The sequence below is a fragment of the Garra rufa genome, chromosome 11 (genome assembly GCF_049309525.1).
Source record: "Garra rufa chromosome 11, GarRuf1.0, whole genome shotgun sequence".
NCBI classification, from domain to species: domain Eukaryota; kingdom Metazoa; phylum Chordata; class Actinopteri; order Cypriniformes; family Cyprinidae; genus Garra; species Garra rufa.
Genome location: NC_133371.1, coordinates 31,340,209 through 31,354,177, shown reverse-complemented (window position 1 = coordinate 31,354,177; position 13,969 = coordinate 31,340,209). Strand labels below are relative to the sequence as shown.

The 13,969-nt window shown below is 37.9% G+C and overlaps 1 protein-coding gene across 1 annotated transcript in view; it reads right to left on the bottom strand.

Moving 5' to 3' along the window:
- The window catches only part of megf11 (multiple EGF-like-domains 11), a 183,270-nt gene that overhangs the window by 46,784 nt on the left and 122,517 nt on the right, over positions 1 to 13,969 (bottom strand). Inside the window, exons 12-14 of the mRNA XM_073850488.1 lie at positions 5,324 to 5,444; positions 4,181 to 4,344; positions 3,944 to 4,046 (exon numbers count right to left, since the gene is read on the bottom strand). Coding sequence (XP_073706589.1) covers positions 3,944 to 4,046; positions 4,181 to 4,344; positions 5,324 to 5,444 — 388 coding nt within the window. The remainder of the gene's footprint in view (positions 1 to 3,943; positions 4,047 to 4,180; positions 4,345 to 5,323; positions 5,445 to 13,969) is intronic.

Here is a 13,969-nt window from a genome sequence, read left to right as displayed (position 1 = left end):
AATCTCTCTCCACCTTCTGTGTATTTCATTATCTTAAAGTCTTAACATGATGCTATCTTCTCACATACGCACTATGTACGTCTAGCTCTGTCTCTCTCAATAGCTTCCATAAATCACTGCTCTGCATAGTCTCTTTGTTCAGATGCTCGCAGTCTCGGAGGCCTATTTGCACCCTGGTGACTCCATTAGGCCTGGCAGATGGCGGAGACCTGGGCAGGATGCAGAGCGTGAGATTTCTGCGTAGCTGGCTCCTTCTTGCAGATAATGAAAGCCGCATCATTTCCCAGTACACATGGTCAGAATCTGAGGACCTGAACGGAGAGAGTTATAGACGGCCTGCAGGCAAAGCCACATCTACCATCTCAACCTGCTCCCTTCCACTTGTATAATATGTTCGTGTGCTGAAGAACTTGTAAACACAGCCCTTCTGTGATATTCAGACATGTCCACTGCCTCTCATATCTCTTTCTTGGACAAACAGTGCTGAGACCGCTGCAACAGAAGGTGTAAGCGCAGTGTGAAAGCCATATATGCAAACCGCAGAATGATTGCTTCATTCTGGGTCAGTGCAATCTAATTAGGTAATATGTTCAGCAACAGTTATTATAAATGCTTCATGCTTTCAGAGATCTCATATTAATATGCCTGCAGGCTGTGCATCCTATGATAACATCTTTTGGAGGCAATAATACAATTATATGAACAATATACACACATATGTATACTACCAGTCAAAAGTTTTTGAACAGTACGATTTTTAATGTTTTTTTTTTTAATTACATTCTGCTTACCAAGCCTGCATCTATTTGATCCAAAATACAGCAAAAGCAGTAATGTTGTGAAATATTTTTACTATTTAAAATAACTGCTTTCTATTTGAATATATTTTAAAATGTAATTTCAAAGCTGAATTTTTAGCCTCATTACTCCAGTCACATGATCCTTCAGAAATTATTGTAATATTCTGATGTGCTGCTCAAAAACATGTATTATTATTATGTTGAAAACAGCTGAGTTGATTTTTTGCCAGGTTTCTTAGATGAATGGAAGGTTCAGAAGAACAGTATTTATCTGAAACAAAAATGTTTTATAACATTATAAATGTCTTTTTCATCACTTTGATCATTTTAAAGCAACCTTGCTAAATAAAAGTATTCATTTCTATCATTTATTTTCCAAAAAAATAAATATACAGTATATACTGACTCCAAGCTTTTGAATGGTATATTGTATTGTAAGTTAAAAAAGCTTTATTTGAGATGAATGCTGATCTTTGGATCTTTTAATTCATCAAAGAAACCTAAAACAATTTTACTCTGCTTTTCTTCAAAATATTAATAATAATAAAATGTCTTTGAGCAGCAAATCAGAATACTAGAATGATTTCTGAAGGATCCTGTGACTGGAGTAATCATTCTAAAAATTTAGCTTTGAAATCACAGGAATAAATGACATTTTAACATATATTCAAATAGAAAACATTAAATAATACAAATATTTCAAAATGTTACTGTTTTTTGTTGTACTTTGGAACAAATAAATGCAGGCTTGGTGAGCAGAAGAGACTTCTTTGAAAACATTAAAAATTAAAAACTTTTGACTGGTAATGTAGAATCTGATTAATTTAAACCTATAACAAAGAGCAGAAGCAGAAATAAAAATGTGCTATTGTTTTGCTATTGACGTAAAATGGGATTTCATATGTTTTCATAATTATATTTCAGAAGAATAAAAAAAAACATGAATTTTCCCTCAAGATGAAGGTTATTACATTCATGATTACAAAGAAAATGCTGATTTTATTATTTCTAGATTGCTTTAAAAATTAATACTGCAATGTTTTATTGGAAAACCCATTACATTCTAACAATAAACTGCAGTAGATGCTACTGGGTGGATATTATATTTGCCACTTGAAGACACACTGGTATCCGGTGAGACCTCAATGTCTTCAAAATTCTGCCAGCTGACTCTTATAATGATTAGCTGTAGTATTACTACTAGTAGTAAGTCTGTTTCACACAGCTTGAGCAAGCAGCTCTGCAGCGTGACTTTAACAGCAGGGTCTCATTGTACTTTCACACTGACAGTGTTTCAGCAGCGTAACAGAACTGCAGCCCTATAAAGAATATAAAGTCATTTCTGGATAACCACACTGAGTATTCCTTTAACAATGGTCATGACTTATAAAACGGGCTACCGATAATTGTACTTCACACTCATAAATCTAATTTAAAGAGGTAGTTCACACAAAAATGAAAATTACCCCATGATTTACTCACCGTCATAAGGATGCCTGTTTCCGCCACTGAATAAAAAATAAAAAAGGCAATTGCGAGTTTACATCTCGCAAATTCTGACTTTTTTCTCAGAACTGTGAGATATAAATGCACAATTGCGAGTTAAAGATATAAAGTCAGAATTGTGGAATATAAACTCACAATTGCAAGAAATAAGTCAGAATTTCAAGATATAAACTCACAATTCTGACTTTTTTTCTTGTAATTGTGAGTTTGTATCTTGAAATTCTGACTTCTTTCCTTGCAATTGTGAATTTGTATCTCGCAAATCTGACTTTTTTTTTTAATTGTGAGATATAAACTCACAATTGCGAGTTATAAAGTCTAGTTCTGAGGGAAAAAAGGCTAATATGCTAATAAAGGCTAATATCAGAATTACAATTTATAAACTTGCAATTCTGACATTACTTCTCAGAATAATGAGTTTATATGCATATTTTTCCTACACAAATGCATCGACGTGGTTCAAAAGGCCTTTATTAACCCCCTGGAGCTGTGTAGAGTACTTTTCATGATGGATGGATGCACTTCATTTCGCTTCAAAATCTCAACAGCCATTTACTGCCACTATAAAGCTTGGAAGAGCCAGGACATGTTTTAATATAACTCTGATGGTATATTTATTTGAAAGAAGAAAGTCATATACACCTAGGATGGCTCATAGGTGAGTAAATCTTGAGTTAGTTTTAATTTTTGGGTGAACTATCCCTTTAAAAGAGGACTTTTAATTCACATGGAACTAAACCAAAACCTCAAAGTGTTTACATTAGCAAAGACTATAGAATACCAAAGACATGTCACTCGTGTAGTTTTGAATGGGGAACAATGAAACGGTCATCATGGCCGCGAAGCTCCGCCTTCTTAGTGAAAGAGCCAATCGTTGATTAGTAAAGTCAGCGCGTCACTGCATCTGCCGTTAGAAGTCCCGGTTGCTATAGAAACAGCCGTCGCTCTAAGACGTGCGTTCAGTACTGCGCATGCACACTGGCTCATCTAGCCCGAAAAATAAGCGTTTTTTTAACGTTATTCAAGCACAAGGAACTATATTTATGAGGCAGTTCTTGTTGGATTTCTTTGGAGATTTCAAATATGAAATTAAATCGTAAGTTTGGCGAACAGTTTTGGAGAATTTCATGTTTCCCCATTCAAAGAGATAGGAGCTGCACTTTGATGCCCGAGAGGCGTTTCAAAGATGGCCGCCGAGTGACATGACTTGTCTTAAAAGGACTTTAACATTAGTGTTCAAAAGAAGTCTCTTATGCTCAACAAACCTGCATTAATTTAATCAAAAATTGTGAAATATTATTACAATTAAAATAATAGTTTTCTATTTAATATATTTAAAAATGTAATTTATTCCTGTGATGCAAAGCTGAATTTTCAGCAGTCATTACTCCAGTCTTTAGTGTCACATGATCCTTCAAGAAATCATTCTAATATGATGATTTGGTGCCACAAAGACAGGAAACCATGATACATTATCATGGGGAAAGTGTCACTTTTCATAAATTTAATGCGTCCTATGTGCCCATCACTGTTTGTTCAAATTGCATCAATTCTTCTTTCAACAATGGGTGTGTAATTCATTCCAGCGTCTATTTTTTATCATGTCGATGTGATTATGTCACTGGTCTTACACTCACCTGTCCATCCTGGCAGACAGCGACAGAATCCACTCACAGGGTCGCATCCATCAGCGTGGTTACAGTCACAACGTTCTCGACACTCCAGCCCATATGTGCCATCCTAAATAACCACAAACACAAACCATCTTGCTAAGCTTAAACTGCCCTGTCATGACAAATATTTATAAATCAAATAGCCAGTCCTCCTAGCCTCTGGCAGAGAGACAATGGAACCGGTCCCGGGAAGATACTCACGGGGCAGGACTGCTGGCAGCGTTCCCCTCTCCAGCCCGAGGTACAGGTACAAGAGCCGTCGATTGGGTCACAAGCTGCACCGTTGGCACACAAACAAGTCTGGTTACAGCCCAATCCCCAAGTCCCGCTGGAGCAGAGGATTGAGCATTCTACACCTTGCCAACCTGTAAAGCAATACGAGACGGTACAGACATTTGTTAATTTATTTGTCTGGTTCCTTCAGTTGTTTATTTGTTAAGATTTAACATTATCTTTTTGAGTTCTAGCCAAACCTTCTCTAGTTTCTAACAGTGTGTTCAATTAATAGAGCGGGAAGAGGGGGAAGTGAGGTCACATCTTGACAGAAGCCAGAGGATTCTGGTCTCCCTCGGCTCACGCCGCAAAGCAGTCAATGAGTTGAATATATGCATGGTTTGAGGTCAACATAAGAGCAGAGCGGGATAGGCAGAGAAGTTGTGTAGCACACTGGGGTTCTGCATTATGAATGGGATGAGGATTTTAAAGGTACTGTCTCTAATGAGCTTCCTTCCAAACTGAAGGGACCTGAACGAATACTCTGCTGGTGCAGGCCTTTAAGGACGAGTCCATGTTTATGCAACAATAAGGGCCGTCCCGCAGGCACGGTTAGCTGCGGTCAGCCAAACACAGAGCACTCACAGGCCTCTTGTGAATTCACGCTGCATTTTTTATGCTATTTCAGCCTAAAAAGGCCATATAAGTGCTAAGTGGTTATGTATCCTTTGAAAGTGACCTGGAGAGACTTTGAATCCTTTGATATTGAAACACCAGTTTTTCCATAATGACAGAAATGGATATATGGAGAACCGATGGGGATATTATATACAATTTTTGGGAACGTCTGATGTCCAGAAAGTGTTTTTGGAGTATTGTCTTGTCAGGCATTAACATAAGTTTTAAAGGGTGTTAGAAAATGATGAATTAGTCGCAGAGTAATCAATTGTAAAGATTACAACTTTTTCTCAGCATTTAATTGTGTATATTGATTGCTTATTGATTTATTTGTACAGGTCAGGCTATAATCTTGTTATCAGGTTGGTTGTAAACCCGCATTCTCTCATGGCTTTCTCACTATATATGGAGGAGTAAGGATAAATGGAAGAGGGAGAGCACATTATGCAGTACCTTCTTTACAGATACAGGAGCCATCGATTGGTGAGCAGGATGCCTGGTTGTGGCAGTGGCAGGTGGAAGTGCAGTTAGTACCGTATAGTCCAAGTGGGCAGGTTTGGGAACAGTCGTCGCTCTGAAAAACATACAGAGATGAATTTTTCAAGAGCTGTACATTAAACAAATGTCCTGGCAACTATCTACAACAATGTATCATCTGCATAGTAAGGTGCAAAACCACCCAGAACATTTTAGCAAGTAAAAACCAATAACCTGGAAACCACACAATAGCCTACCAATAGAATAGCAATGTGATAAAACCACCCAGAACAGCCACATAACAATACATTGGCAACCACCCAGAACATTTTAACAACTACATGACAACACCTTTGCAACCACCCAAAACACCCTACACCACCAACAATGTGCAAAAACACCTAGAACAACCACCCATGACAGCCTAGGAATAGAACAGCTATCTGCTAAAACCACCCATGACACCCTGGCAATCACCCAACAACAATGTGCAAGTCCACCTAGAATAATTGATCAACTACATAGCAACACCCTGGCAACCACCCATGATAGCCTAGGAACAGAACAGCAATGTGCTAAAACCACCTAGAAAATTGTAACAACTAGCAACACCCTGGCAACCACCCAAAACACATTACACCCAACAACAATGTGCTAAACCACACAGAACATTTTAACAACAGCATAGCAACACCCTGGTAATCACCCACTATTGCCTAGGAGTAGAACAGCAATGTGCTAAAACCACCCATAACACCCTGCGAACCACACAACACACCCTACACCCTACAACAATGTGCAAAACCACCTAAAAAATTTGAACAACTATATAGCAACACCCTGGCAACCACCTAAAACACTCTACACCCTTTTCCTCAGGAAAATATAAGATTTTAGTTCTCTAGAATTTTCTCTAAGTGGCAACCACTTTACAGCAATGTTGGACCTGCAAAGCAATGTGTTAAACAAAGCCATATAGCAACACCCTGGCAACCATCCACAATACCCTACCAATAGAATAGCACCTTAGCAATAGTTTGTCCACCAGAGGGCAATCTACACCGCCCCTGTTGGCAACACTCGTGTATAACGCGCCACATCCTGCAACCCGCTGATCCAGCCAGAGTCGGGCAGAGAGTGCCAGTTATCCGTGAGTGAGATCATTGGTGAAGTGTGTTCATGGTAGGATACTTAAGATAAAGAATCGGATACTTTTTATAAAATTAAAATGTCGATTCCTTTTATCAATTCCTGGGTGCAATTTTTCATCTAGTGATCTGCCAGGACCTTGTGTGGTAATGTAAACATCAGTCTACTACAAGATGGATCGCGCGAAGTGCTCAAAAGTGTGGCTACGCTTTGTAAAAACCGAAGACAAAGCTACCGCTGCACGCAAACTTCATCTTAGAGATCTGCAAGGGATGGACATTTTAGTCCCGCGCCCGCCCACTCCAAAAGGAATATATGCTATTTCGTCCCGCAAAAGCCCGCATAAAAGTAACTTATACCCCCGCAGGAAGACCGGTATCTACTTCATCTCTTGGCTGCATGAAACAAACCCTCCCATTAATGTAAAGGCATAGATGATCAGAGTAATAGTAATGAACTCTATCAGTGGAAGACCGCTAACGTTAACATTAATGAGCTTGTAAACCACAACAAACTTATTCTGCCTAAATAAAGTAATGATTACTGTATTTATAAATAGCATATCTCTAGTTACAGTCCCTGGATTAAAATGTAAGTTAGACTTGCGAGGAGTGAACATTTAGACATAGAGAAAAAGTATCATACGTAGCTTGTGCATAAAAGTTCGCTTTTCTTTTACACGTGTCGGTGTGTGAAATCCAATGACGCCAAGTGTGCGTTGCAGACTGTCGTTCAGCCGCGGCATTAACGAGTCACATAATGGATTTAGATCGCTAAATAGTAGGTTTTAGAAGGCAGGCAGCAACTGATGATTGAAAATGGTTTGATGTAGCTTGGTGGAAAGAATTTAAAAAGTGCAGGTAAAGGGATAAGCAACCTGACATTGTAATTACAAGGTAGCTTTTTTTATACATTTTATTTATCAGAACTTTAATATATTTTGATGTTCCTATTCAAAGTTATATTTATGAAGCTTACCAAGTCTTTTAAAACTGGTAAATTTGATTTGGTTGTTGCTGTTTTTGTGTTTTTGTTCAAAGGACTACGTTTCATATCTTAAGTTTGTATTTTTATACATTTTATTTATCATTTAACTTTAATATATTTTGATGTTCCTCTGTTCTGTTGTGACAATAAAAGAAACAAGTTTCTTTTTAAAATGCATTATCATATTATGTTAGTTAAAACTCATAAATAACTACAAATAACTAATGTTAGGGAAATCTGTTGATGTTTTGTTGCGCGTTTCTGAAATGTAAAAAAATAAATAAAAAATATCGGCCGATATATCGGAATATCGAATTTTAAAACCAACAAATATTTGTATCGGTATCGGCCTTCAAAATCCTTTATCGGTCAGGCTCTACTAACAACCTACAAAAATATGCAAAACAACACAAAACTTTTTAGCAACTGCATAACAACACCCCAGCAACCACCCACAATAGGCTAGCAACAGAATAGAACCTTAGCAACCATGTAGCAATGATTTAGCAACCACCCAAAACACCAAACTACCTACAACATGCAAAACAACCCAGAACGTTTTAGCAACTGCATTGCAACACCATGGCAACAACCCACAATAGGCTAGCAACAGAATAGAACCTTAGCAACCATGTAGCAATGATTTAGCAACCACCCAAAACACCAAACTACCTACAACATGCAAAACAACCCAGAACTTTTTAGCAACTGCATTGCAACACCCCAGAAACAACCCACAATAGGCTAGCAACAGAATAGAACCTTAGCAACCATGTAGCAATGATTTAGCAACCACCCAAAACACCTAACAACCTACAACAACATGTAAAACAACCCAGAACTTTTTAGCAACTGCATAGCAACACCCTGGCAACCACCCACCATAGCCTAGCAATAGAATAGCACCTTAGCAACCACATAGCAATGCCTTGGCAACCACCCAAAACACCTAACGACCCACAATAATAGACAAAACAACCCAGATCATGTTAGCAACTGCATAGCAACACCCCAGCAGCCACCCACAATAGGCTAGGAACAGATTAGCACCTTAGCAACCACGTAGCAATGACTTGGCAACCACCCAAAACACCTAACAAATTACAACAATATGCAAAACCACCCAGAACTTTTTAGCAACTGCACAGCAAATCCCTGGCAACCACCTACAATAGCCTAGCAATAGAATAGCACCTTAGCAACCATGCAGCAATGTCTTGGTAACCACCCAAAACACCTAACGACCTACAACAACATGCAAAACAACTCGGAACCTTTTAGCAACAACATAGGAACCACTAACAAGACCCTAGCATCATAGGAGGGAGTTTTGCTCAGACAGGCACACATTTCTTTCAGAAAAATACAGTTTTAGGTATCAGACTTTTTACTTATGTAATTTTATACTCTAACATGAGCACTGTGCTGCGAAGTGTGACTCTAAATCCCAACTGAGGATTCTGTGAAACTTCCAACAGGAAATTTCCTCCAAAACATTCTCTGCAACAGGGCAGTATACTGTATGAGTTAGATACAGTTTCAAGCAAGTATAGAGCACATTTACAGAGCAGCGAACCTGAAGTCCGTGTGTAGCTAGTGGCCTTGTTGCAGTCACACAGAGTGTGGCGGCGGATGCTCAGAGCTCAGTGCTAAAGGCCCGCTTTCCCCAGCTGCATTAATGAGCTGACAGCCCCTGGCCCTCGGCAGCTCCGTCCATCCCCAGAAAACCATTGCTGATGACTGACAGACACTGTGTTCTTAAACCCTGTTCCCCAGCCAAACAACACCAGCACAATCTCTGCGCTTTACCAGGCTCAGCTGGGGAGTCGCCTATATCCCAGCGCCGGTCATCGCCGGTGTCTTTTTGCCTCATCCCTGGCTCTGACTGACAGCTGACAAAATGATTTAGACTCCCAATTAGTGGGGTAATGGCAGTGTGCTGCACGCCTCCTGCCTCCTTCTCCCCGATGCCGGGGATTGAGCAGCAAAGGACCCGCTCTCTCATTATCATCTGGAACTAGGTCTGAGTGGAAGGCAGGATAAGATATGCCACAGGACGCCATGGGCACCGAGAGGGACCGACTCTCACTTTCTCTCTCTATATACTTTTTGTTTCTCCCCTCTCTTTCCTTCTTTCAATCTGTGATCATTTATCTCTCTCGCTCACTTTGATACAATCATCTCCAATATTTTCTCTTACTCCCACTCTTTTCTTTCTTGTATGCTCTCTTTCTCTCTCTCTGCCACATTCCCCCATTGTATTCCCCATTTCAAATATTCTACCTCTCCATCTGCTTCGCTCGTCCATCCACTCCTCACATGAAAAGCTTACATCTGTGGATTAATTTTTCATCAATCTACGTGCAGTTATCTTTGTTCCGCTCAAAAGTGACAGCAAGCAGACTGCTAACAATGGCAGTTCTGTTCTGCGGAAAAAGACTTAAAACTAGCGGCGCAGGCAGCCCGAATATGGGGCGAGAAAGTTAGTTTGTTCGACTTTTCAGCAGACCTGCAATTTACTGGTGAATGGGTTGGAAGAGGTAAAAGAGTCTCTGGCTCACAAATGACCACAGGGATTTAGCGAGACCCGTGAATGCTCCAGATTACACTGACACGGGCCTGAGAGCACTCATTCAACTGGGTGACTAAACTCCTCTAAAAGCAGGCTAAAGTCAGACTTATGTTTAGAAGTTAAATATTCACTTTATAATAAAAATTAACGGAAACAATTAGTGCATTCAAAAAGCTAGAAATGTTTTCATGTTTCAAAGGATTAGTTCACTTCCAGAATATTAATTTTCTGATAATTTACTTGCCACCATGTCATCCAAGATGTTCATGTCTTTCTTTCTTCAGTCAAAAAGAAATTAAATTTTGGAGAAAAACATTGCAGGATTTTTCTCCATATAGTGGATTTCAATGGGGATCAGCAGGTTAAAGGTCCACATTGAAGTTTCAACATTATCCCAGCCGAGTAATAAGAGTCTTATGTTTGCGAAACGATCTGTCATTTTCTAAAAAATAAAATAAAAATATATACTTTTTAACCACAAATGCTCATCTAGCACTCACCTTTCCAATGTGATTATGTAAGTCGTAGCTAGTGCAAGGCGAGCATTTGTGGCTAAAAGTATATACATTTTTATTTTTTTTATTTTAGAAATTAACTGATCGTTTCACTAGATAAGACTCTTATTCCTGGGCTGGGATCGTGTAGAGCCCTTTGAAGCTGCACTGAATCTACAATTTGGACCTTCAACCTGCTGACCCCCATTGAAGTCCACTATAAGGAGAAAAATCCTGGAATGTTTTCCTCAAAAACCTTAATTTCTTTTCAACTAAAGAAAGAAAGACATCTTGGATGACATGGGGGTCAGTAAATTATCAGGAAATTTTCAATCTGGAAGTGAACTAATACTTTAATGATACATTTTCATATTTAGTGAGGTCCAAAAATCCGAGACCACATTAAAAATGTGGGATACAGTACTTTTTAAATATTAAAATAATCATTTTTAGGATAAAAAAAACTACAAGACAAAAATTAAATTCTAATTAATATTGATAAGAAAATGTATTACACTAATCATTTAAGCTTCTTTGTGCAAAAAGACAGTTTTGTTTCCAGTGAAGCACAAAAATTTTCTTTGGATAATTCTCACATCATGCTTGAAAACAATACTCTTAAATATTCACTTTATAATAACATTAACACAAATTAGTATGTTCAAAAATGTCCTGAAGCTTGAATTGTACTTTTTATTTAGTGAGGTCCAAAAAAAAAAAGAAAGAAAAGAAAATCTGGGATTCAGGATTTTTAAATAAGTAATAAGATAATCAGTTTTAGGATAAAACCAAAAACAACAATAGCAACAGCAAGAAGAAAAAGAAACAAATACTCTAATTAATATTAACTTTATTACACTGATCTGCTGAGCTTCAGATGTTTTTGTGCCCACTGAAGCACAACATGCTCTTTGGATAATTCTTAGATCATGCTGGTTAACAACGTAAAACATTTTTAAAAGGGATAGTTCACCCAAAAATGAATATTTCCCCATGATTTACTCACCCTCAAGCAATCCTAGGTGACTCTTCTTTAAAACGAATAGAATTGGAGTTATATTACAAAATGTCCTGGCTCTTCCAAGCTTTATAATGGCAGTGAATGGGTGTCGAGATTATGAAGCCCAAAAAAGTGCATACATCCATCATAAAAAGTACTCCACACAGCTTCAGGAGGTTAATAAATGGCTTGTGAAGTGAAGCGATGCATTTGTGTAATAAAAAACAGGTCTCCTCTTGGCTTATATCAAAATCCTTCAACTTTTTTTTTCTTTTTTACAAATTCTCTTGTCTTTTGTTTTGCTCTCTCCTCTGCGTTCGTCACTTAGCCTACATCATACGACGCGCGTGCGACAATTAGCGGAAGCTAGACATTTCGGTTTATAAAGTATTAAATATGGATATTTGTCTTATAAAAACACATCGATTTGCTTCAGAAGGCCTTTATTAACTCCCTGGACCTGTGGGGAGTACTTTTTATGATGGATGGACACACTTTTTTGGGCTTCAAAATCTCAACAGCCATTCACTGTCATTATAAGGCTTGTTAGAGCCAGGACATTTTTTAATATACTTCCAATTGTATTCGCCTGAATGAAGAACGTCATGTACAGCGATAGCTTGAGGGTGAGTAAATCATGGGTTCATTTTCATTTTTGGGTTAGAATCTGCAGTAAAGTAGTAAAAATCTGCAGTAAAGTAGTTATGTTGACAACATAATTTTTTTAGAATTTAGAAAAATGCTAAATTTGTGGTCATTTATACAGTATTCCTACAAATGCATCTGTGCATTCCAGTAAAGTGTCATGAAAGCACACATGAACACGGCATGTGTGCTTTTAACGTGGTACTACCAGCACATTTGGTCCCTCATCTGTCCACCTGTGCTCTCTCCAGTACCAGCAGCACAGGCATATATATGTTCCTTTCCCACCCCTATAAATATCACTCTCCCAGAGCTCTTATTTTCGGGCAGACTGTGGTCAAATTGTTAACCTTTGTTGTTCTATAGGTCTAACTGAAAGAGCTGGCCTGGAAATGGAGCATCGTGTCCCGATTCCATTGCAACTCGGTCAGACTCCTTGGCCAAAGCTCCTCGAGCAGTGTTTAATAGAACTGGCAGCAGGCCCCTCAAATCCAACACAAAGAGCAGGTGGTGAAAATTAAGATACAGTCTGTGCCTCCGCCTGCTAGTTCAGATCGCTGTTGTAGCTCTGCCACAGGACACAGCAACAGTTACAGCCAAGGCAGGAGTTGGCTACAGCCTCTGGTATGGAGTTCGTCTTAATCATCACTACCGTTTCAGTCTTTACCTGAGGCACTGTCTTAATTTTATCTGCTTTGCAATATTTCCGCTGTTTCTGAATACTGCAGGAGGGAAATCAGTTCAGTGGTGGGGAAGATAATTGAAACTGTAACTTTCCATGCGTCATCTTACTCATAACTTTAACTGACGCTACTGAAAATGTATGTATACACTACCAGTCAAAAGTTTTTGAACAGTAGGATTTTTAAAGAAGTCTCTTCTGCTCACCACAAGCCTGCATTTATTTGATCTAAAGTACAGCGAATACAGTAACATTTTGAAATATTTTTACTATGTAAAATAACTGTTTTCTATTTGAAAATATTTTAAAATGTAATTTATTCCTGTGATTTCAAAGCTGATTTTTTTTTCATCATTACTCCAGTCACATGTTCCTTCAGAAATCATTCTAATATTCTGATTTGCTGCTCAAAAAAGCTTTTATTATTATTATGTTGAAATCAGTGGAGTAGAATTTTTTTCATGTTTCTTTGATGAATAGAAAGTTGATCTATGATCAATTTAAAGCATCCTTGCTAAATAAAAGTATTAATTTCTATCATTTCTTTTCAAAAAAATAAAAAATACAAACTTATACTGACTCCAAGCTTTTGAATGGTAGTGTATAATATTACAAAAGCTTTCTATTTCAGATAAATGCTGATCTTTGGATCTTTCTATTCAAGAATCCTGAAAAAAAATGTAGTCAACTGTTTTAATTATTGATATTAATATTAATAGAATTTTTTTTAACAGCAAATCAGCATATTAGAATGATTTCTGAAGGGTCATGTGACACTGAAGACTGAAGCTTTGATCACAGAAATAAATTACATTTAAAAATATATTTAAATAGAAAGCAGTTCTTTTAAATAGTAAAAATATTTCAAAATGTAACTGTTTTTGCTGTACTTTGGATGAAATAATTGCAGGTTTGGTGAGCAGAAGAGACTTCTTAAAAAACATTCAATATCTTGCTGTTCAAAAACTTTTGACTGGTACTTTTAGCTTCTCCCAAACAATTGTTTTAGTTTCTCTTTTAGTTCTCCATCTCTAAACCTACTAGCTCTTAAGGAAAGCACATTTGCTTCTGATGATGAACAAGACAAACAAGA